At 53.4% G+C, this 22114-nt stretch overlaps 8 protein-coding genes across 8 annotated transcripts; 4 read left to right on the top strand and 4 right to left on the bottom strand.

The window, feature by feature from the left end:
* Positions 1–217: 217 nt before the first annotated feature.
* On the bottom strand, positions 218–984 carry AB675_5636 (uncharacterized protein; the record flags this gene model as incomplete). Its single annotated transcript, XM_018145865.1, has 3 exons — positions 218–341; positions 412–664; positions 708–984. The coding sequence occupies 3 exons, from the start codon at positions 982–984 to the stop codon at positions 218–220; spliced, it is 654 nt and encodes a 217-aa protein (XP_018001924.1).
* Positions 985–1405: 421 nt separating this feature from the next.
* AB675_5635 (uncharacterized protein) lies at positions 1406–3095 on the bottom strand (the record flags this gene model as incomplete). Its single annotated transcript, XM_018145864.1, has 3 exons — positions 1406–2473; positions 2580–2942; positions 3060–3095. 3 exons carry the CDS (start codon positions 3093–3095, stop codon positions 1406–1408), a joined length of 1467 nt encoding a protein of 488 aa, XP_018001982.1.
* Positions 3096–4052: 957 nt separating this feature from the next.
* On the bottom strand, positions 4053–7309 carry AB675_5634 (Pumilio domain-containing protein C6G9.14; the record flags this gene model as incomplete). Its single annotated transcript, XM_018145863.1, has 4 exons — positions 4053–6068; positions 6120–6357; positions 6634–7082; positions 7112–7309. 4 exons carry the CDS (start codon positions 7307–7309, stop codon positions 4053–4055), a joined length of 2901 nt encoding a protein of 966 aa, XP_018001816.1.
* A 2316-nt stretch (positions 7310–9625) lies between these two features.
* On the top strand, positions 9626–13245 carry AB675_5633 (DNA-directed RNA polymerase III subunit RPC2; the record flags this gene model as incomplete). The annotated part of the gene is made up of 2 exons (XM_018145862.1): positions 9626–9960; positions 9981–13245. The coding sequence occupies 2 exons, from the start codon at positions 9626–9628 to the stop codon at positions 13243–13245; spliced, it is 3600 nt and encodes a 1199-aa protein (XP_018001880.1).
* A 580-nt stretch (positions 13246–13825) lies between these two features.
* On the top strand, positions 13826–14251 carry AB675_5632 (uncharacterized protein; the record flags this gene model as incomplete). Its single annotated transcript, XM_018145861.1, has 1 exon — positions 13826–14251. The coding sequence occupies one exon, from the start codon at positions 13826–13828 to the stop codon at positions 14249–14251; it is 426 nt and encodes a 141-aa protein (XP_018001762.1).
* Positions 14252–15132: 881 nt separating this feature from the next.
* Positions 15133–16443, top strand: AB675_5631 (uncharacterized protein; the record flags this gene model as incomplete). Its single annotated transcript, XM_018145860.1, has 5 exons — positions 15133–15184; positions 15267–15297; positions 15352–15598; positions 15646–15814; positions 15863–16443. The coding sequence occupies 5 exons, from the start codon at positions 15133–15135 to the stop codon at positions 16441–16443; spliced, it is 1080 nt and encodes a 359-aa protein (XP_018002026.1).
* Positions 16444–17335: 892 nt separating this feature from the next.
* AB675_5630 (uncharacterized protein) lies at positions 17336–18780 on the top strand (the record flags this gene model as incomplete). Its single annotated transcript, XM_018145859.1, has 2 exons — positions 17336–17500; positions 17551–18780. The coding sequence occupies 2 exons, from the start codon at positions 17336–17338 to the stop codon at positions 18778–18780; spliced, it is 1395 nt and encodes a 464-aa protein (XP_018002085.1).
* A 1367-nt stretch (positions 18781–20147) lies between these two features.
* AB675_5629 (uncharacterized protein) lies at positions 20148–21500 on the bottom strand (the record flags this gene model as incomplete). The annotated part of the gene is made up of 1 exon (XM_018145857.1): positions 20148–21500. The coding sequence occupies one exon, from the start codon at positions 21498–21500 to the stop codon at positions 20148–20150; it is 1353 nt and encodes a 450-aa protein (XP_018001828.1).
* Between the last annotated feature and the right edge of the window lie 614 nt (positions 21501–22114).

The following is a 22114-nucleotide window of genomic DNA, read 5'->3' as shown; positions in this document are numbered from 1 at the left end:
TGTGGTAGAAGAGAAAGAGGAATAAATCGAGGCCACGACGGCGACTTGTACCTTTCCAACGAAGTCAAGATCCGACACAAACCGAAATCATCACTTCACTGACCTGGCCGAGGCATTTACTGCTCTTCGCGTGACTATACTCAGTACCTGCACGGTAGCGCAGATGAGTATCCGCTACCGTCCGAATGCTCTGCGCAACGCTCGATGTCCAGTCCACCTACACAACCTCCTCCAACAACCCACCCTCAATATCGTACATAAAGCCCTTAACAACGACCTCCCCCCTGACAAGCGGGTGCTGCTTGATGAATACCGCATCGTCGACCAAACTTTGACCGAGCCTACCATTCCCCAAACGTGTCAGCTTATCTCGTTCACAGGGCACGACATAACGACAGAGAACCAACTTACTTCCCAATCGCCCCAAAAGCAATCGTCTCGATCATCGCACCCTGCTCCGGAAACCTTTTTCTCAGCGTCGCCTTGAGCCTGGCTTCATCAAAGTGCGTCAAGCCGCAATCCTTGTGATGCACCAGAACGACCGTGTCAACACCAAAAGCAGCATCAAGCCCCACGATATTCTCGATGGCGTGGATTGCGCGGCCGCCGATGACTCGGATTACTGGTATAGCTAGGTAGGTACTTGTCGTGAGTTCGAGACGTCCTATCAAAGGTTCACACCGGAGAACGGATCGCACAGAACATACCCATTGGGGAGTTGTTTGGCAGGCGAAAGCCCAGGAAGGACTCTGGGATGATCCGGGGATCTGCGCAGGTCACTGAAAGACGGTCATATGTATGAGCCATCGTGCTATCGCTCTTGCGAGGTCTTCGTTGTGAGGGAAAGTGGTACTGACCGATGACTGCCCTACTACCTTGTCGCAGCTTGCCGTCGGAGCCGTGTAGCAAGGGCAATGGTTTGTGGACTGAGTCTGCATACTCTTTGTTCCTGCGAAGCAGTTCGTCCACGATTGGTGAGGACATCCTTGATCGACAGTGAAGGGATGTGTCTGGGATGGAGGGGGAGCCGGAAGTATGGGTCTGATCGATATTTCAGCGAACAATGATGACTTCCCTCTTGTACAACGGACTCACTATATGCACAGAATGGACTTGAGTCTCAACATTCGTCATTGACTCCAGGCCGCAGCTCAACACTTTGACGCCGCGATCAGTAATCATCATCAGATTACCATCCGTCTCCAAGCACACGGAGGATCATATTCTTCCGTCCTGGACACCCAAGGACTGGTGTTCCTGGACACCCAAAGGATGGTGTTCGGTCAGATATCCAACTCCCACTCCGCAACGCCCAGCCCAAACCCACCAACCAACTCCTGAACGGTCTCTCTTCCGATATTGACTTTCCACCTCCCTCCTCCGGGGACGCCAACGACACCCGCACTCACCATACCACTTTCTCCTGCCCCATCTCCTCCACCGCCCATTGTCTGGGTGCGTCATCGCGCCTAACGAGCCGCATCCTTTCCAACTCCCCCATCGCCCCCATGGCAGCATCACTCCATCCCTTGTGCCCCTTCTCAGTCAGTACTTCACCACTCACCGCCCTTGCCAAAGCAAGCACCCGCTCCAGCCCTACCGCCCTAGGTCCTGCTCGTTTCGTCTTGTCTTTTCTTCTGCCGTCCTCATTCGCCTTCTTGGGAGTAGAACCTGGGTTCCCACGCTTGATGTAGCGGATCTTACGGTGTTTGGCGGAGGTATTGGACAGGCGGGAGAAGAGGAGGATGTCGTGTTTTGAGGGCGTCGTGCTGGCGAGGTGGGTTGCTAGAAGGAGGAGGGCTATGAGGGGCGTTAGGAGATGCTTCTGCGCCAGCGATGCGACCGAGCCGGCAGGTAACGCAGCGACGTCAGTCGCCGCCACGTTCGGATCAGACAAGAGCTGCAATGCTTCCTGCGCTTGCGACTGTCTCTCCTTCTGCTGCCTCTTCTGCGAGGACTCTCGCTGTAGATCGTCGAAACTCCATCCCTCACTTCGGTCGCGCTCAAGCGTGTCCAACAGTACCTGCTCAACGGCTTTGCCACTTAACAAGCCGCGATTTCGCACCAATAGTCTCGCGAAGTCCCACTTCGTGTCCTTGCCCTTCTTATTCCTACTATTCACAGGCAGCACCTCCCCATCCAAAGCCGGCCATATGAACCGCGGCCACAATTTCTCCAAACACTGCCGGAAGACCGCTAGCGAGTGCGTGCTTGTAGGTGCGATGAGGGCGTCGTAGACCGTGATTGCGAATTGCGTGTAGATCTTGTGGAGAGAATCCTTGATGGGTTGGGCGATGTTGAGGTTGGGAGCGAGGCGGGGTGGGATGAGCTTGTCGTCGGGTATGCTAGTGGTGACGATGATCACGGCTTCGGAGCGCGTGTATGGTGGGAAGTGGATGTAGGGGACTCCTGAGCGATGAAGGGGGAGGGGGCGTGGGGAGGTTGTGGTTAGGATGAGGGAGAGGGTTGGGATCTAGATTCTGTGCGTTAGCTGGCTTGTCGTTGTTCTTGTCTATCGAGATCGCGCTTCGGTGTCCACATGCATGCCTGTAGATCAAACAAGAGACATGGCAACCTACCAAATCACCCAGCCTCGCCAGCGCAGCCAACAACGTTCCCCCTGCTCCCCTTAACTCGTCCACCGCATCCAGCACAAGTACGACATGCCGTTTGTCTACACTCCTACACAGCCTCTCGAGGTTCACGAGCAGCCCATTGATGTTCTCAACCCTCTCATACGACTCAATCGCCTCCGCCCGATCCAGTGCTCTCGCACAGCTGGTGAAGATCTTGGACAGGAGATGTCGCTGCGACAGACATTCTCGACATTTGACGATCGCGTGGGGAAGCCTGCGGGCAGCAAGGACGGAGGCGATGAGATCGAGCTTGTTGGTACCGTCGAGGCCGTGGATTACGGTTGTGGGTGGTGGGGGATAGATCTTCTTGAAAATGGTCAGTCAATGGTTGCGGGCTGATTGAAGAGGGGGGTTTAGTCGTACATTGTATAGGCTAAACAGTGTTCTGGTCTGCTCTTCTCGGCAGGGCCATTGTTGTCTTACGATGTCAAGGACTTCGTCTGGGAGGATTGCGACCATCTTTAGTCCGGGTGTGGTTTGATGTCTTCGTGAGGTCATTCTACGCGTAGGACGAACTTGGAGACGCGGTCGCGAAGTAATCTAGGCTTCGGTCGAAGTTCGGACGAGTTGAGAAAGTCACGATAGATGGAAGACGGTAGGTCACTGCCTTCACCATCAGACAGCATTGTCACATCATCACTCAAGCAGCCTACGGAAAGAAGGATGACTATGACACATTCACTGTCGAATGCTATGGTGTGGTGTCTAGCCTGGACCTTGCCTGATGGTATGGTACATTGCTCAGCTTCATCCCAAGCGGCAGATAGCAGTAGTTTTGGGTATCCCTGGAATATGAACCTATCTTCAATCAAAAAGAGGTTTCTTTGTGCAATCAGTCGACCAACGTTCCTGTCATCCTGCAAGATTTCGTTTCATGTCAACCGTTATGCCTCGTATGTTTCGCCATGCCTTATGCTTGTTTGGTGTGGAATACATTTGCTGGTTTACCCTTCGTGTTGATGGGTATGAGGGACCGAGCTGTTGGGACTGTGTGTCTCCTGATGAATGATGCAATACAATCTGTGAGAACGAAGAGAAAGCAGAACTCCACGACCATGAATTAATGTGAGCATCCACAATGCCAAAGAGATCCGATGTACCAGAACCTCTATCGATCGTGAATGCTGGGGTGTAGAATGGTACCAGGCTGCGATGCTGGACAAAGATTGAATATTCGATTCGTGTCGCATCAATGGCCGTAGAGTCGTTTTTTTTGTTGTTTTATGGTTTTAGGGATAGGAATGTTTGTGCATGGGAAACGCCTGAATGATACAACCATTCGTTATGACTTCGAAAATGTCGTCTGCAATCATCCGTCGTGTGAAAGCTGAGACTGGTCTATGCATTGGTGAATAGAGCACATCGGAGAAAATCGTAGCGTCGTGAATCATGAGTGATCACGGAATGAGGGTCGACTTAGATGAAGCCGTTGCCAAGGTGGCCGTTGGCGTAGCCATAGCCCTGCGGAGCATACATTTCATGAGGACCAGAGTTGGGCGGGACACCATTGCCGTAGCCGTTGGTGATGCCGTTGCCGTTGACAAAGCCATGATCGCCATTCTGACCGTTGTGATTGTAGTTGGGAACGTTGGCACGAGGAACATTGAAACCACCGCCAACAATCTGAATCTGACGACGACCGGAAGCACGACCAGTGGACATGCTGTAGTTATCGACCGGTGGAGCGACCGGAGGAGCTGGACCGTGAGCAGGCTCGGAGTGGTTGACGATCTTGCTAGCAATGCGACGACCATGAGGAGTGGACTTGATGGCCGGCAGGATTGGCTTGATGGCATCACTCAGACGGGCACGAGTAGTCGGATCGACGTGGTCGAGAGCAGTCTGAACGACGTAGTTGGCGAATGAGTCGCGAAGCATGCGCTCCAACTCACTGCCGATCATCTCCTCAACCAAAGCACGCTTCGTATCCATGTCAGCAGTGCGAAGACACTTCTCGATGACGTTGGAAGAGAACTTCTGCTTCGACAAAGCAACGACCTTGCCATGGAAGCTCTCGCAGAGTGGCTTCGTAAAAACCGGCTCATCAAGATCGAGAATGTACTGGACGACGTAGTTGCCGAATGGGTCTTGAACCAGATCGAAAGCGCAACTGATGATCTGACCGATCAGATTGGCGCGCTGGACACCCTGAGAGTGATCGATGCAGCGCTGAAGGACGCAGCAGCCATGACGATGAGTGCCAACTTGAACGCAGTTCTTGGCGACAGAGTCGTAGATGAACTGAGATTGCTCAGCACCAAGGCGAGTAAGGCACTTCTGAATGACGTGATTGCCGTTGAGGTCCTGAACGAGCTTGACGACCCAGGGGTCTAGAGCGGCAGTGACCATAGCGACCTGCTCCGAGGTGTGGAGGAATTCGATCATCTTCTGCAGAGCCCGAGTGCCGTGCTGGTTCTCAGCAATGACAGCCAGGGCAGGAGAAGAAGTGGCGATGAGGACGTTGCGCTGCTGCTCGTTGCAGTGCTCAAACAACTTCTGGCACAGATAATTGCCGAAAGGATCCGTCATCAACTCAATGATGTATGGGTAAGTCTCTTGGAAAATGAACTCGATCTGATCAGGAACACCCTCTTCCAGCTTGCGCTGAAGATAGCGACAACCGTGTTGGTCCTTGCACAATTCGTACAGACGACCTTGATACGTCGACAGAGGAGCATTGTTGAAGCGGGTCTCGTCGAAGTTGCGACGGCCGCCACGGTTTGCAGCCTCACCACTCTTGGCATAGTTGTTGCCGTAGCCACCATTGTTGAAGCCGTACCCCTGAGTGTTGCCGTTCTGGCCATTGATGAAGCCGTTAGCAGCCATGTTGGCAGCGCTGTAGGTGGAGGGTCCATTGTAGCCGTTGCTCATGCCCATGATATTGGATTCATAGCCAGTGCCGTACGGCGCAGCACCTTGAAGACCATTCTGAGGAACAGCAGTCTTGTCGGACATGGCACCATTGCCGTATTCGCGGCTCTGGCGGTTGGCGCCGGCACCATTCGGAATGCGACCCATGTTGATGTTATGGTTGCGGAACTGCTGTTCAGCGGTGGTCTTTGGAGGAGCCATGTCCATGTTCAGAGACTTGCGGACAGTGGGAACGTCGTTGGTGGAATAGGATGTCTGCAAAGAAGCAGGACGAGTAGTGGGTAGAGGAGGCTGATTGCCGTTGGTGGTAACGGGATCTTGAAACATGACACCCAGGGAGTGACGCTGGCTCTTGCGACGAGTAGGCTCAACTGAACGATCACCGTTGGTTGCAGTGATGTTACTCAGGACAGGACGGTACATGCTAGAATCGTTCTGAGGCATAGACTGATGGTCTGGACGAACTCGAGAACCGATGGTCCAATCTGAACCCTCTAGGAGAGAAAGACCGTCTGGTGTCTTGGAATTGGCAAGATCTAGTGCAGCTGAATTGGCCGACAACTGAAAATGTCAGTGAGGCTCTAATGAGACTGATTCGAGATTTGAGCCTACCTTCTGACCGTCAGATCTCAAAGTCGGGAAAGCGTCGTCTCCCTCGAGCTGAGCGAAAGTCTTGGAAATAGGGGATTTGAGGTCGAGACCGTTGACGATCGAATGACTCTCACTATCGTCCAAGAAAGACGTGTTGATAGGCAGATCGAACCCGTTCCGAGAACTCGGGGGACCCACGCTAAAGCGGTGAGATTGCGGTGGACGGCTTGTGCCAACCGGCATAGAATATCTGTTGCCACTGAATGAAAGTCAGATCGAACTGTTGAAAAAGGAGGATGGTTGCGCAGCGTAAACAACCGTCAGAGAATCAAAAGCAAGAGAAGTTCAAATAGCCGATCAAGCTCGAGCACGTGCTCGGCATCAGATCAATGACTATTGTGCTCGTGACTTCAATAGCCATTAGCCGACCAGTGACAGGGCTCCAGGGAAATTGGGGCCTGATCAGACAAACGGGCAAGCAACAAACTGACAAGAACACCACCGGGAATACCATTGGGTCTCAATAGGGGCTTACATAGCAGGTTGTCGGATGTTAGGCAGGTCGTCTGCAAAGTCTTCTTCTTCGTCAGATCCTCTCCTAGAGGCAGGGACTGACTTGGCCGATGGCTGAGCATTGGGGAACATAGATCCAGACATTCGTGTGGCCGATGGGGACATCAAGTGACCCGATGTCTGCGAGTAGCGTTTGCCGCCAAGACCTGGGGGACTCATTATCGAACTTGTAGATAAGCGCGAACCTCGAGAATAGCGATATGAACTGTCTGCGTACTCCGGCGGGGTGGTGGGCTCTGACACTGGTCCATGGAGGCTTGCTCTGCTCAGACGATTGGAGATGGAATCCATGCTTTCTTCCGGATTGGAGCCCATCTGAAGACGACGTTCTTGCATCTCGAGAAGTCTAAGTTGTTCTTCGGCCATTCGTTTTGCAGAATGGATTTCATCCATAAGCTTCTGCTTACTACCCTGCTTAGAAGTCAGCTAACGGATCATACTAGAACGAAGCGTTGGAAAGCAGCAGTCTCGGACGGGTTCAGCAGGATCCGATATCCATTCTGGTCACCATGAACTTGGCGGATTTTGCCCCAGCATACGCCCATCTGCCATTCTCTTGGAAATGTGATGAAAGAGGTACGTACTGTCTGAGGCATGCCGCTGAATTGTTGTGGTCCTCCAAACGGTCTCGGCGACATCTTGCTTGCATCTGTGGTGAAGCGTCGTTGAAGACTGGCCCGAGCATCACCACTGCTTTGACCGAAAAATCCAGACTCGGGTCTTGCTGTTGCAGGACCAGTCGCGGTAAAAGTATCGTGATCTGGAGATCGAAGAGCAGGAAATCGCAACTCTTCCATGCGCCCGCTTAATGAATTCTGGAAGGCCATAATGGAGACCGATGTACGACTGGACAATGAGTTGCCAACACAACTGTTTCAGAATTCCCTTGTGCGGGTTGCTGCTTATGCTTTTGGTCCGGGACGAGGTATGTCGACGTCTCGAATCCACATACGTTGCCGTTGTCGGGTTTTAGTGGGCCTTGATCGTGTCCTGATGGCACACCCAACTCCAGATGATTGTACACAGAGCCCTATCTCTTCGTGTATTCAAGATTGAAGGCCACCACCATGTGCGGTGTACGCGGTCGTGCTCAGGGGGAGCATGCGGGTAGTTCGAGGTTCGACAGAGATGTTGGAGAAGACCGTCCTACGAACCCCGACGAAAAGCAAGAGCTCTCTGACTTCCACGTGGGCTGTGCAGGATTTGCAGAAATGACTGGTGCTTTGAATACAGCGTTAGATTCGAACATCAATATGGCGCACAGAGATATGGTACAAGGTGTTGTGCAGACGAAAGAGGGGCGCGCTGTCGAAGAGAAGTGAGAGATGAATCGAGTCTAGAGATGAGATGCAAGAGGCCAGGGCATCTGGCTCTTGCCCAGAGCCGATCCGGGTGTGGCTTTTTCACCATGAAGGGCCTGCGTTTTTAGGGGGGACCCTGGCCAGTATGGGACTGGCGCTATGGGGTATCTCACGCTGCCCAGCCTGCATTTGTGCGGGTGGGAGCTGTCGAACAATGGTACGGTTCTCCCGTTTGGTCTTCGAGCTTTTTCGCGCCCAACTGACCAAATCATGGAGAACTTGTGTGAGCTTTTGCTCTGCAGTCATCTGCAAAGCCATGATGAAGCACGAAGCCCAATCAAATGATCTTCTCCTGTACTCCTGCTGAGGAGCTGCAAGACGAAGCAATCGAATGGCAGATTTGCTGCAGACCTTGATGGACCAGTCATATCTGCGTCTGGACCACTTGCTCGGTCGATCATCGCGAGTAAAGATGAACTCGAACAAGCGGTCAGTGAGGCAGGGATCCACCCCTCAACCGCCCTCTGATCCCGCCAGAATTATGCAGGCACCAGGGACGGCTACCACCACAGAGGGGTGATCCAAGGTAACAATGCTGCCGATCGAGCTCTGCCATGCTGTCGTTGCTTCACAGTCACAGGCGCAATCCGTGCTTCGTGGCCCTCCTACGATGACTTTGCTGGATGGGAGCTACTTCGTGCAGTGCAAGCCACCAGCATCAGCATCTGGCAGCGGCATGCTTTTGATCGCATGACTTGATGTTCCAGCTATGGGCAGGGATCGCTTTAGTCCTTGCTTCTATAGCGTGGGAGGTGCTGTTCTGCGCCCAAGAGACGGGTGCGTTTTCGTGTGCTGGTCGACTTCGGCCCTCAACCGTGTGACTTTCGGCAACAAAAGACGAGGATCCGCCTAACTATCTTTTGTGGTTCAGGCACAAACTCTGTGCACGAGACAGATGCACTTTCGTGAACAGAGTCGGAGGACCTCGACACAAGAGTATGGGAGTCGTGTCTTTGTGATTCGTGAATTTTGAAATGAGGGGCAGCGGTCTGGATCGAATTGGTGCGGAAGAGCCTGAAGCCTGTGATGCTGGGAGGTACGGGTGGACTGCGAGCCCTGGAGTGAATGGCGCGATGATAGGCGGGATAAGCGTGTGGGTTAACGGGCACTTATATTATTGCGCAATGATCGGAGGACCGGCGAGCAGGTCAAAGCGCAGGATGTGTTGCTGCTATAACCACGGATCGACGCAACTTCGAGGCAATGCGTACAGAAAGCAGAAATGCACTGTAGGATAGAAAATGACTTACACTCAATAGTTTCCAACGTGAGCTCTCTCCTTCCCACCAAATAACAATGCCGTCGTTTTGATATTGTCACTAAGTTTTGTTGTCACTTTACTCTACATAGTGCTACAGGCTTGTCTAATTCGCTTGCAAGAAGAGTATCCTGACTACGTTGGGGCATGAGGACTGGGAGAGCAGCTCACTGAGTCATGCCGGTCAATAGATATTCCGCTGCCCGTGAGAGTGGGGACATCTGGAGTGAAGTTGGTGACCAAATCTGTTGTTTTTCAATATTTGGCTGAAGCATCGCGATGAGACTAGCAATACCATTGTCGTAACAAGATTCGTGGCATGAGACGGCGACATCATGCCTCCCAGGAGAAAGAAGAGTGCAGGCCCTGTGGGGAGGGCACCTGAGGCACAAATTGATGAAGAGGTGGCCACCCATGGCAAGAGTTCGAACGAAAAGCATGTCAAATCTCAGACGAAGGACGAGAGGCCACGGAAGGCGCCGCTCGCGAGAGATACTTTCGGTGCAATCCTGGAACCCTTCTACGACCAGAAGTTGCTCACCGATAGCATTGAGACGGCTCGAGACAAGTGGAATTTGCTACCAGCATTTCTGAAGGTCAAGGGTCTGATTCATCAACACATCGACAGCTTCAATCACTTCGTCGAGGTCGAGCTCAAGAAAATCATTGAGTCAGAGCCTTGATCCTCAGCGACATCGACCCGAATTTCTACATCAAGTATCTCAACATCTATGTGGGCAAGCCATCTCGTTACGACGAGCAATACTACGGAGATGGACGAGAGTCGACCGTCTCACCCAATGAGTGCAGGTTGAGAGATCTGACCTACGCCGCGCCAATCCTAGTCGACGTTCAATATCCCAAAGGCAATCAGATCTTTCGACGGAAGGGCATGACCATTGGCAGGCTTCCAATCATGCTTCGATCTTCACGCTGTATTTTGTCCGGGAAAACAGAGGCGGAACAGGTCGACTTACAGGAATGCCCTCTCGACCCAGGCGGATATTTCATCGTGAATGGCACCGAGAAAGTCATTCTTATGCAAGAGCAGTTGAGCAAGAATCGTATCATTGTCGAGACAGAGCCTAAGAAGGGTCTGATTACAGCCTCTTGCACAAGCTCAACGCACGCGCGAAAATCTAAGACTTACGTTAGCCTTCGGAAGGGCTTGATCACAATGAATCACAATATTCTACAGGAGCCAATCCCGATATGCGTGCTCCTGAAAGCCATGGGTGTTGCGAACGACATGGAGATGATGACTATCGTTGCTGGTACAGACCAGGCACTTCAGGACGACTTCGCAGAAAACTTTGAGGAAACAATCAAGCTTGGCATTCACACCCAACAGCAAGCCTTGGATCACGTTGGAAGCCGAATCAAAATCGCACGAAAGCAGACGCCCTTCGGCCAGGTCAAGCGAAACTATGTTCAGGAGGCACTCGAAGCTGTCTCAAATGTGCTCCTTGCACATGTCCCCATCGAAGATCTAGATTTCAGACCTAAAGCAATCTTTATTGCTCACATGGCTCGACGATGTCTCATGACGAAGCAAAATCCTGATATGGTGGACGATCGCGACTACGTTGGAAATAAGCGTATTGAATTGGCAGGACAAATGTTATCACTTCTCTTTGAAGATTCGTGGAAGAAGTACAACTTCGATATCAAGCTGAACATGGACAAGATCCTGAGGAGGCCGAACAAGACTGAAGTTCCAGATCCCTGTGCGATCATGATTGGTCACGCATCTCAGATCACGCAGGCTATGAGCAGAGCCATTGCCACAGGCAACTGGAATCTCAAGCGATTCCGCATGGAGCGAGCCGGTGTCTCACATCTCCTCAATCGCCTGAGTTTTATTGCTACATTAGGCATGATGACGAGAATTTCATCTCAATTCGAGAAGACTCGCAAAGTGTCTGGGCCGCGTGCTCTTCAGCCGTCGTCTTTCGGCATGTTATGTCCTGCAGACACACCCGAGGGTGAGAGCTGTGGTTTGGTCAAGAACACAGCCTTGATGACACACATCACAACCGAACAACTGCAAGAGCCGATCAAGCGGATCATTTACATGCTCGGGGCGGAAGATATCAGCTCAGTCGGCGGCTCCGAGCTATACGCTCCTGGTTCTTATCTTGTCATGCTGAATGGCACTCCGCTCGCTGTAACGAGATATCCATCACAATTCCTTGGCGCCTTTCGAAAGCTGAGACGATCTGGCCGAATTTCTGAGTTCGTCTCCATCTTCATCAACCACCACCACAGTGCCATACAGATAGCGACCGATGAAGGTCGAGTCTGTCGGCCCCTGATCATTGTCGAAGACCGCAAGTCCAAGGTCACGAAGAGATATCTCAAATCTCTTCAGCGTGGATCAATGGACTTCGAGGACTTCCTCGCCAGAGGTCTGGTTGAATATTTGGACACGAATGAAATGAATGACGCTTTGATTGCACTCACCGAGGATGATATCACGACGAACACGACACATCTGGAGATTGAGCCGTTCACGATATTAGGCGCCGTTGCTGGTCTCATCCCATATCCACACCATAACCAGTCACCTAGAAACACCTACCAGTGTGCTATGGGTAAACAGGCCATCGGTGCTATTGCCAGCAACCAGTTTCTGCGCATTGACACAATACTCTACCTCATGGTGTACCCTCAGAAACCGCTTGTCAAGACACGGACAATCGAGCTAATCAAATACGACCAACTTCCGGCTGGTCAGAACGCTACAGTGGCTGTCATGTCCTTCAGTGGGTACGACATTGAAGACGCTTTGGTTCTGAATCGTGCCAGTGTTGATCGAGGTTTTGGACGATGCCAGGTACTTCGAAAGTATCCTGTTTCACTAAAGCTCTACCCGAACGGCAGTAAGGACAGTGTTCGTGAGCCGACGATCGATCAGCAGACCGGTGTCAATGTAAAAGAGCACGCCTTGCTGGACTACGATGGCATCGCACGTGTGGGTGAGAAGATCTCGGCAGGAGAAGTCTTCATCAATAAGCACCTACCGCAGAACGCCAACAGCTCAGGCTTCTCTGACAACGGAAACGGGCACGATTCGGACAATGCCATACCTCAACCTCAACGATACAAGCTCAGCGATTTCTCCTACGTAGACAAAGTCATGGTCTCTGAAGTCGAGAACGGTTCGCAACTCATCAAGATTCAGACCCGGCAAACCCGTATCCCCGAAGTTGGCGACAAGTTCTCCTCCCGCCACGGACAAAAGGGAGTGGTCGGAATCATCGTCTCCCAAGAAGATATGCCTTTCAGTGACCAAGGCGTCACGCCGGATATCATCATGAACCCGCACGGCTTCCCATCTCGTATGACCGTCGGCAAAATGCTGGAGCTTGTTTCCGGAAAAGCCGGCATCCTTGATGGCAAGTTTGAGTACGGCACTGCCTTTGGTGGCTCCCAGCTCGACGACATGTCACAAGTCCTCATGAACCACGGCTTCTCCTATGACGGGAAGGACTACCTCACCTCAGGCGTCACAGGCGAACCATTGCCAGCTTACGTGTTTACCGGCCCCATCTATTATCAGAAGCTCAAGCACATGGTGCAAGATAAGATGCACTCACGCGCGCGTGGACCTAGAGCTATCCTCACCCGTCAGCCCATGGAAGGCCGCTCTCGAGACGGCGGTCTGCGTTTGGGAGAAATGGAGCGCGACTGCTTGATCGCATACGGCGCCAGCCAGCTGATGCGCGAGCGTCTGATGCTGAGCTCGGACGTGCACAATGTGGAGATCTGCGAGAGTTGTGGCTTCACGGCTTTCAATCGGCAGTGCAAGCGCTGTATCACAGCGGGAGACAGTGAAGCAGGCTCTAAGGTGGTGACACTACAGATGCCGTACAGCTTCCTGCTGCTGAGTCGGGAGCTGAACGCAATGAGTATCAGTACGCGGCTGATTGTAGATGACGAGTTTCCGGCCTGAGGTGCACCGGTGCCGGTTTTCCACACAGTAGCGAGGCATGACAGCGAAGGTGGATGTGGGCACTTGCATAGCGCGGCAGTAAAAGCATTTTGGCGGACTTCGAAAAGCTTTTCCACATAGACGAGATACCCCTGCTTCTACGGCATGATCAATTCATGGACAGCTTGCGAAGCTCTCTGTCTGAAGCCTGCTTGATGAGGCATCTACACCAACGCATTCTTGCACTGATCTCTGCACAGACCATGCACACACCTGCTGCCTTTCTGCAAGTTTGACAGCCATACAGAGTCATCACTTGAACTGCCTCCAGCTGTCACCATCACCATATCTCCTAGCAACAAACAAAGCAGCTCGCCTCGCCACGGTGACAGATAGCAGTGCTTCACACAAACGGAGGCTTTAAGGCAACAGAGTGGTCAGAGCGCCCCTTTAAGAATGTCTGTCCATTATTGAGCCACTCACACCATCGTCCTCGTGGCTCAAGCATTAACAAGTCATTCGACAGCTCCCATATCCCACCTGTTGACTTGATTCAGAGTACGCCAGAAGCATTCTCACCAAAGATCGCCGTATCGCAACTATGGAGTCATCACACCTCAACGCTGAAACGCTCAGCCAGGCGCTCAAAGCCCAAAGACTATCAGAGCAATCCACCCAAAAGACAAACACCACGACAGAGGACCCGACATCCAGCACGCCAAAGAGTGAATTCGAGCTCGAAGAAGACAAGGAGCATCGCGTCAAGGCAATCAAGGAAGTCCGTCGGCAGTTCACAAAGGAGGAGTGCGACATCGTGCGGCGATTTGGGGAGGAACTCGCTGCTAAGCGGGCGGCGGAGGCAGAGGCGAAGGCGCGGAAAGCGAGAGATGCTGAGCAAGCACTCTTGGCTGAGTTCAAGCGAAAGAAGGCGCAATGCCAGGAAGCTCCGGGAAAGAAAGTGGTCGAGTGGGAAGATGATGATCTTGATGACCTCTTCGACAGCGATGGCTTGGACTGGGAGGTCTAGGCGTGGACAAGGCTTCTGCAGGCTATACTAATGTCTGTGATGTGTACAACGAAGTGAACGATGATGATCCAGCATTGATGTCCCTGGGTGTACAGAAGGACTGGCAGTGAGACCAGGCACAATCATGCTCATGGCTCAAGGAAGTTAACTCCGCAAGGTCCGAGAGCAAGATAGTTTAAGCCTGCACACTACCACTTCTTGCCTTCTTTCTTCATGCAACTGATTGCATTTTGCAAGCCAATTGCTTGACACATCGGCAGTTCTTCGATATTGTAGGTAGCCAGGCTCTTCAAGGAATAGGAGAGGTGTAGGTCAGCTGTCTCGGATCCGGTATGGCCAAACATCGGCTTCGTCGCGTTCGCGCTTTGTCTTCATCCGCAGCACTTGAAGGAGATCAGTCCCATCACGATCGCCCTTGGAATTTGGAAGAAAGCTCTATCGACAAAGGGGACAGCTACGGTGGAAGCGTACGGGTCTCGTATCCAAGACGGCGCTGGAGCTGAAAGCCGTGCGGTAGGTAATTGCATTGTTTGCTAGCCGATCTGATATCGTTTGGGAGCCGTTCCCGCAAGGCTGGCCTGGGTCAATATGTTTGCTGTCGTCTATCATCTACCCAAGCCTCAGTTTCCGAAACAAAAGCTTCGGCACTGCGGCAATCTGCATACCTCACCCTGACCTGACCCTGAATTGAGACTTCTATCGTCAAGTCGCAGGTGCGATAGGTCTTGGCAGCAAGGCCCCACTTACCACAGTCACTGTCTTTCGTTGCTTGCCTTCATCGACAACTCGAAGCGCTCTCCGCATCATACACTCATACTCTACGAGCCTGGACAGCGGTTCACAGCACTTCAGACAACAATAAGGAGACTCAATCCGTCAACATGGCCGACTTTGGTGAGACTGAAGACAAGCCTCAGCGTAATCGCGGCATCAGTGAGTCTACCAGCTTGCGCACTTCGACTTCATACTTGTGTCGGCCTCAAGCCCTCGCAACGTCGCTCACGAGATTCGGCAGTGCTGTCAAAGTTCACTGAGAAATGCGACGGGTATGTTTTCCATCATCATCAGTAGCGTTGAACGAGAACTGACACTTCATACAGTGACGACTTCCAGAAGCACTTTGTCCCAATCTTCCATCGTAATCCCGCAACTGGCGCTCTAGATCTCATCGTACAGAAGTTTCCTCGGGAAGCGCTTGTCCTATTCTCAGACCTATTCAGAGCAGACATCATTAGAGGCGAGAAGCTCATCGAATTGCCGAAGCATTGTGACGAAAAGGCGATCAAAGAGATCTTGGAGTGGATCCGGCGATGCATTGAGAACAAGGAGATTGTTGAGTTCGACACAGTGAGCAGATGCAACTCATTCGCTGTTCAAAGCTAACTTGATTACAGTACGACGAAGACGATCCAGAGACGTTGGCTCGCTACATCAAGATCATCCGCGCAGCCGAGAGCATCGAGGTGCCTGCCCGTGACTTCCAGGAAAAGATCATCAAGCGCATGCGCAAGATGGCCAAGTTCCAGCGTGAGAAAGACCGTCGTCTGAGTTGGGATCTCATCGGTAAGGCGTCACTCAAGTTCACTGCCAGCTGGCACTAACGGTCAATAGAGGACATCTACAGAGATGAGACTGCACCGGCGGATCTCCGACAAGTCGCCGCTGCCACGATCTTCTTCTCCTGGTGGTCTGGCCACCTCGACTCTGAAGATACCCCCGAGGAGATGGAAGTCTTGTCTGAGCTGCGTGAAGACTATCCTGACTTTGACAAAGATCTCAAGGCTGAATTCGAGGATCAGAAGAGATTCATCGATGAGCGCAAGGCCAAGCGAGACGCTGAACGTGAAGGTGCTGATGGCACGGGTGCTGGTTGGGACAATGCTGGCGACGATGCAGCTGCTGGGGGCGGCGGCGACTGGGATGCTGGTGCTGGCGCTATTGGCGGAGGATGGGATGCCGATGCTGGTGGCGCTACTACTGGTGGCACAGACGATTGGGCTAAAGCTGCTCCTGTCTCTGGTGATGGCGGCTGGATGAGCACCGATTCGACGGCATATGACAGTGCGAGTGGTCAGGAGAACATCGCTCTGAAGAAGGAAGATGTTGGTGCTGTGTCTGGCCACGCTTTCGAAAGCAGCACAGATTCCTGGGCTGACGAAGTCAACACCACCTCTGCCACCCCTGCGTGGTGAGAGCTGATTGTCTCTGGACAGTGCCATGGGCATATTCCGGAGGCTCCAGGAGGACTCCCGACGCTATGGCATGGCCCCCAACCGGCTCAAGACCGGCTAGATCTACTACTGGGTGCAATGGGCGCCCGCTGGCCAATGACTGCGGTCGGTATCCGCCCCGAAGCGAGATGATACACCTATCGTCTTGCTTAAGCCAAAGGCTTGGTACCGCCTAGCCATGTGCAGCATTAGTCCCTCTTCGATAGTTGTATCGACTTGAGTCCATCTCAGATGAATATCAACGGCGCTCCAGCATTTTGCTAGCAGCCTACAAATTTCCATGAACCTTCCCCTTAACCACCAGTCCACTTTCTCCTCGAATCTGCGCCTCCAGCTATCTTTGGAATGCCCAGGCAGCCCAGTTGTTGGTGTGACAGCGTTTATGCGAGATTGAATTGAGTTTTCCTGGCTTTTCAGCTATGGTGATCTTGTCCCTCTCCGTGCCGAAACTCAGTAGAATATGCCGCAAGGCCCTATAAGGTATGTTGAACAGCCTCATATACCTCAGTAGATCATTTCAGGCGCCCGTTCTATGCATAAACACGGCCATTACACGTGTCCAACCACGTGGGAGAGGTAAGCTCTGACTCCTTCGGTATGCGCCGCGAAAGGCAACCGTTATATCACGACAGTCGACCAAAGGTCCTTAGGCTACAGCTACGAGGCGTAGGGAGTAAGGCGGAGGTCTAGGCCAATACTCGGCGCCGGCATTCTATACGCCCTTTGCTGCGCTCATACATCTACAAGAGCACTCTGGTAGCGACTCAGGAGTAGCTGCATTCTATGATTTACTACCGAAGTCGCGACTTCCTCGTCAGAACACACTAGATCTGCAAATCTCTGCTTTGCAACCATGCCATATCGTGGACCACCATCTAAAGGCTGTCTGACGTGCCGAAAGCGCAAGATACGCTGCGATCAGCGTCCCGGAATATGTCAGAACTGCGAGAAAGCAAAGCGGGAATGCGGCGGCTACCGTGACGCTGTCGATATGATGTTCTTGGACGAGACACAGGAAGTCACGCGGAAAATGCAAGGCGTGACGACCTCGACTATTCCTATCCAGAGTCATCTTCAACCAGCAATAGCACTCCTCGGCATGCGGGCAGTGCACCGCTGCCTATCAGTCTCGGGCCCGAGCAGAAGACCTTCTCCGGCGACGTCGATGTTCTACCTACACAGCTCGAGACGCAAGCTATGGAGTTCTTCTTCACGCACTTCACGCCGCAGGAGCACAGGCAGAACACATTCTTCGAGAGCGCACAACATCCGCTCTCGAACCTTTCAGCTTCTGCGCCAGATGCCAGTTCTCTGGCACTCTACAACTCCGTACTGGCACTTGGCCTCATCTCCTTGTACCACTTCCCTCCAGAACCTCTCTCAGCGCCACTCCCTGAGCACGCATCAGCCAAGTACCTGGCCGCGGTACGTGCCCTAAACCGAGCAATATGCGATCCATACGAGGTGAAGAAGGACGCAACAGTTCTTGCTGTGACCATTCTCATAATGTACGAGACCTTCGCCAACCCGGATTCGAAATCTCCTGATCCGCGTCAGAAGCACGTCAGTACCTTGAGCGCTTGGTCCAACCACGCGGAAGGCGCTGCTGCTCTCCTGGAGATCCGAGGTCCTGCTCAGTTCGCCACCATCGATGGCCGTCGACTCTTCGTACAAGCCGCCATACCGATCTGTGTCAACTGCATGCAAAGACGTATCGATCTCCCCGAATGCATCTCCGATCTCACAATAGCTGCCCGTACCATGCCCAGCCACATCGAAGGCCAGCCCGGCACCGTTATGGGCGCTCTCTGGCGCTGCTTCGAATTCACTGTCAAATACACCGCCTTCTGGGGCAAGACACGCCACCCACCAGCAACGACATCAACCCCAGAAGAGCTCACCTCCCTTGTGAGCATGGCCGTCACTCTCGACGAGGAAGCTGTTGGGGCTGCACACACCGTTCTCGGCAGCGCTCCGCGTCGAGTCATCCAAAAGTCCGACCTGCCGCCTGGTAGCTTCGACTACGAAGATCTCATGCCACTTGGCTACTGCCACGAATACGCTCTCTTCAACATGGCCGAACTCTCCAACGGCATCCGCGCCATGCGTGTCCAGGTCAACCAACTCATTCGCTCGATCCTCCTAATCGGCATGACTCGCCGTCCTCCCATGTTCAGCACCGCCGAGCACACCACCTTACTCCAGCACGCTACTGACACTATGCGCGCCATGACAGACGGCATCGTTGCTTCGGTCCCACAGTACCTCGCTACCTGGATGGGTCGCGCTCGCAGATAGACACTTCCAACTCTTTGACTCCAAAATCGCCCAACTTCCTATGGTCCCACTTTCCCACGCCTTCAAGCATTCTTGCCGGCTCCCTTCCCCTGGTCCGCAGCGCATCAGGTTGCCACCTCCCCTGGGCGCTCAGCACGAGCGTAGCAGTGGATACAGCTACAGACTTCCAGCGAGAGTGGGCAGAGCGCAGACTGAGGCAGATTGCGGACGAGTGCAATGTGCAGCAGGCGGGATTTCTGGCAGAGAGGGTCAAGACCAGGACCTGGCCGGAAGGGTGGTACAGAGGGGTGTGTCCGGGAGATGGCGAGGGGTGGAGACTTCCAGCTGAGGGAACAGGGGAGTGGAAAGCCGCAACACATGATGCAGCGATGTCGGGGAAGGTGTGATGAGCAGAGCGTACTTTGCACTGCGGGTAAATACCAGACAGATGCGTACGGCGAGAGGACGAACCCTCTGCGAGGTGCCCGCTTGTGAGATGGATTATCTGTGGTTTTGCAGCTAGGCGTTGGGCCTGCGTTGCTGAGGATATCCCTTGCTTGTTTGCTTGAGGTGCCATATGGCAAATGTTCAGCGGGCATATATTTGTTCCCACCTCTCTTCCTGCTTCGTCCAGCAGCCGACCTTGTACGTCATCAAACTCAGCCAAACAGTCTGAGCGCACTACAGCATGATCATCATCATCCTCTGGGATGTCCGCCAGTAGTAGCAACCGCGACGTTGAGCAGATGCTCCTATAAGCTCGTTCGAGGTGTAGGGTGTCTAGCCATTAAGTCGCGCCGGTTGACAGGAACTCAAGGAAACCGGTTGACAGCGATTGGGACGGCGAGACCGGATGACAAGGAATGCTTGGCATGTGAGGGCGGCAAGGAACAGTCGGCAGGAGCTGCAAGCGCGGAGCATCGACAAGAGCAAAGATGAGGAGCTGGCTGGCAGGAGCGAATGACTGGCAAGAGCGGGTGACGAGGCGGGCAGGTGCGAATGTCAAGGACTCGTTCGCAAGACCGGATGACACGACGGCTACGTACAGACCGGCTGACGAGGTTTCCAGTCCCATGCTCTGAGGCGTGCAGTGAGTGAGTGGCAGAGTCAGGCAACGGTCATGACATCGTTGGGGTTCGATCGAGGACTTGAGTGTAACTGTGTAGGGTACTTTTGCGCCCTCCTCAAAGAGAAGGCTTGCAGCTGCAGTTTGTGGTGCATGAGGCTCTCAGCGTTCGTTTCCAATGTATCTGCAATACAATCTATCTCTCGCTTTTAATTTCCTGCTTGCGGTAGGCTTCGATACTGTCTGTGGACTCACTGCCTTGCAGCTTTCCACAGCTCATCGTGCTGCAATCGATCCCGCGCTTATCCCATCGCGCTCATGCTCATTGACTCAGACGCCAAAGCACGCCACAGAGGATGCCACCAACTAAGACTGCCACCAGTGACACCGTTGCCACCATCCATAGTCGTCTGTGTGTCCGCCACCGTCGCCTTTCACCGCTGCTGTTCTGATGAGGGAGCGGATCGAAATCGTCGGCGCAATCCGGCACCATCATCTCACCAGGATGTCCTTCTTCATCAAACTGATGATGGCTGTTCGCGTGGCGATGGCGGGAGAAACCCAGGTCAGGATACAGTGGCGAGTGAAACGAGGCAAGCGGTGGCGGCGAAAGGGACATGGGACGGAAGATGTCGTGGTCGGAGGGCTGGAGGTAGCTGGTAGTGGTGGTGTAGTCTGTGTCTCGGATGGGAGTGATTTCAAGGTCGTCGTTGGGGTCGCAGAGGCGGATCGAGGCCCGTTTCGTGGGGGACACGGGCCTTTGTCGTTGATGGCGAATGATGTGGTGCGGTGTTCGGACGTAGGAGTGGTGGGTTTGGGCGAGGGGTGAGGGGCATGGAGGGAGTGGCAGAGGCGAGGTTGGCGGTGGGTATGGTGATGGCGATGGTGGATGAGGAGGGGAGAGGCGGATTAGTGAGCTCGATGGCGAGGAGGTGGCTGAAGGTGTCTCGGTGGAGGGATGGGCTGAGCTGCCGGTTGATGGGTGTCGGGCCGAGGTGGGACTGTAGCTGTTGCTGTGTTTGTGCGAGTAGATCGGAGCATGGCTGTTGTATCGATGAGACTTGATCACGGCCTTCGGTAGCGTCGGCAAGGATGGGCGTCGCTTATCGTGTAGGACAGACCTGTGCTCGACCGGACTGACGAAAGAGCACTGGGGCTGCTTGCTGGTGGGCGAGAACAATGGCGACGGTGGCGTCAAATCCGAGGAAGGTTGCTCTTCCCATGTGCTGCAAGTGCCGATGCTGAGGTCTGGATTGCTGAGCGACGTCGAGCCAGTGGAGAAGGAATTCTTGCCTTTCAGAAATACTGGCCGGTCAGCCGGCGGAAGGGACGGTACGAGTAGTGGTGCGAGGATTATAGTGGGTCGAATGTTGAGAAGAGATGTAGGCGGACGCGGCGGCCTTTGTGGCGGGCTGCCTGGAGTCGTTGCTCTTGGAGTGATCTGACCGTCCGTTGACGGTCGCGTTTGTCTCGATGAGACGGAAGAGCCTGATAGTGACAGGACTCTCGGGTAAGGCGAACTTGGAACAGGAGAAATTGGAAGCGGTACGTCTCGTGGAGACAAAGGTCGGGACGGAGATGAGATGGCAACGCGTTTCGAACGAGTTCTCATCACATCTGTTTCGACTGGCTGAGGAGAGGTTGGCGGCGTCCTGTAACATTCGAGTGTCTCCATGCTTGATGGAGAATGCAGTTGTCTGTCCTTTCGTCCTGAGATGCGTGAACAATGAATCCTGCAATACCTGGCCGACAAGCAGATTCGACTTGTTGATGTTTTGCGGGCGCGAGTATCATGGGAATGTTATGAATAAGGGACAGCATGACGCGAGAAAGGGGTTCGGCACGATCCAAGGATAGCACAACAGACACGAAGCCGTGGTGTTTGTGAGGCAGCGTTCACGGCAGTACGACGCTGTTCCAGTTGGGAGGGACTTTCCCACCTACCTGAGGTCGATGTTTCTGGCTCTCCGAGGATATTGCTTGGATAATGCGTCTTCGAGAGACATCTCAAAGTTGGCGAATTGTACCACCGCATATTAGTGTTGACGTTGGACGTGGGACGGCAGCATGCAGCTTGATTGTGATCTGAGCCATCCCACAGAAAGCATCAGAAGCTAATCAGCGTGCGCAGCTGGCGAGTCTAGAAGGAGGCAGTTGCGCCTTCCTTCCAGGCGACCTACATGAGTTACTGTGCTTGCCCGAGAGCCATTATGCTACGGCTTCTCCACGCTGTCACGCCCGAAATGCAGGAACGGAGATGCGATGGCTTCCCTGCGTAGCGGTGTGCAG

Source organism: Cyphellophora attinorum (assembly GCF_001299255.1).
Source record: "Cyphellophora attinorum strain CBS 131958 chromosome Unknown Contig8, whole genome shotgun sequence".
Taxonomy (NCBI): Eukaryota; Fungi; Ascomycota; class Eurotiomycetes; order Chaetothyriales; family Cyphellophoraceae; genus Cyphellophora; species Cyphellophora attinorum.
Note: the sequence above shows the minus strand (reverse complement) of the source record. Positions and strands in the feature narration are given on the sequence as shown.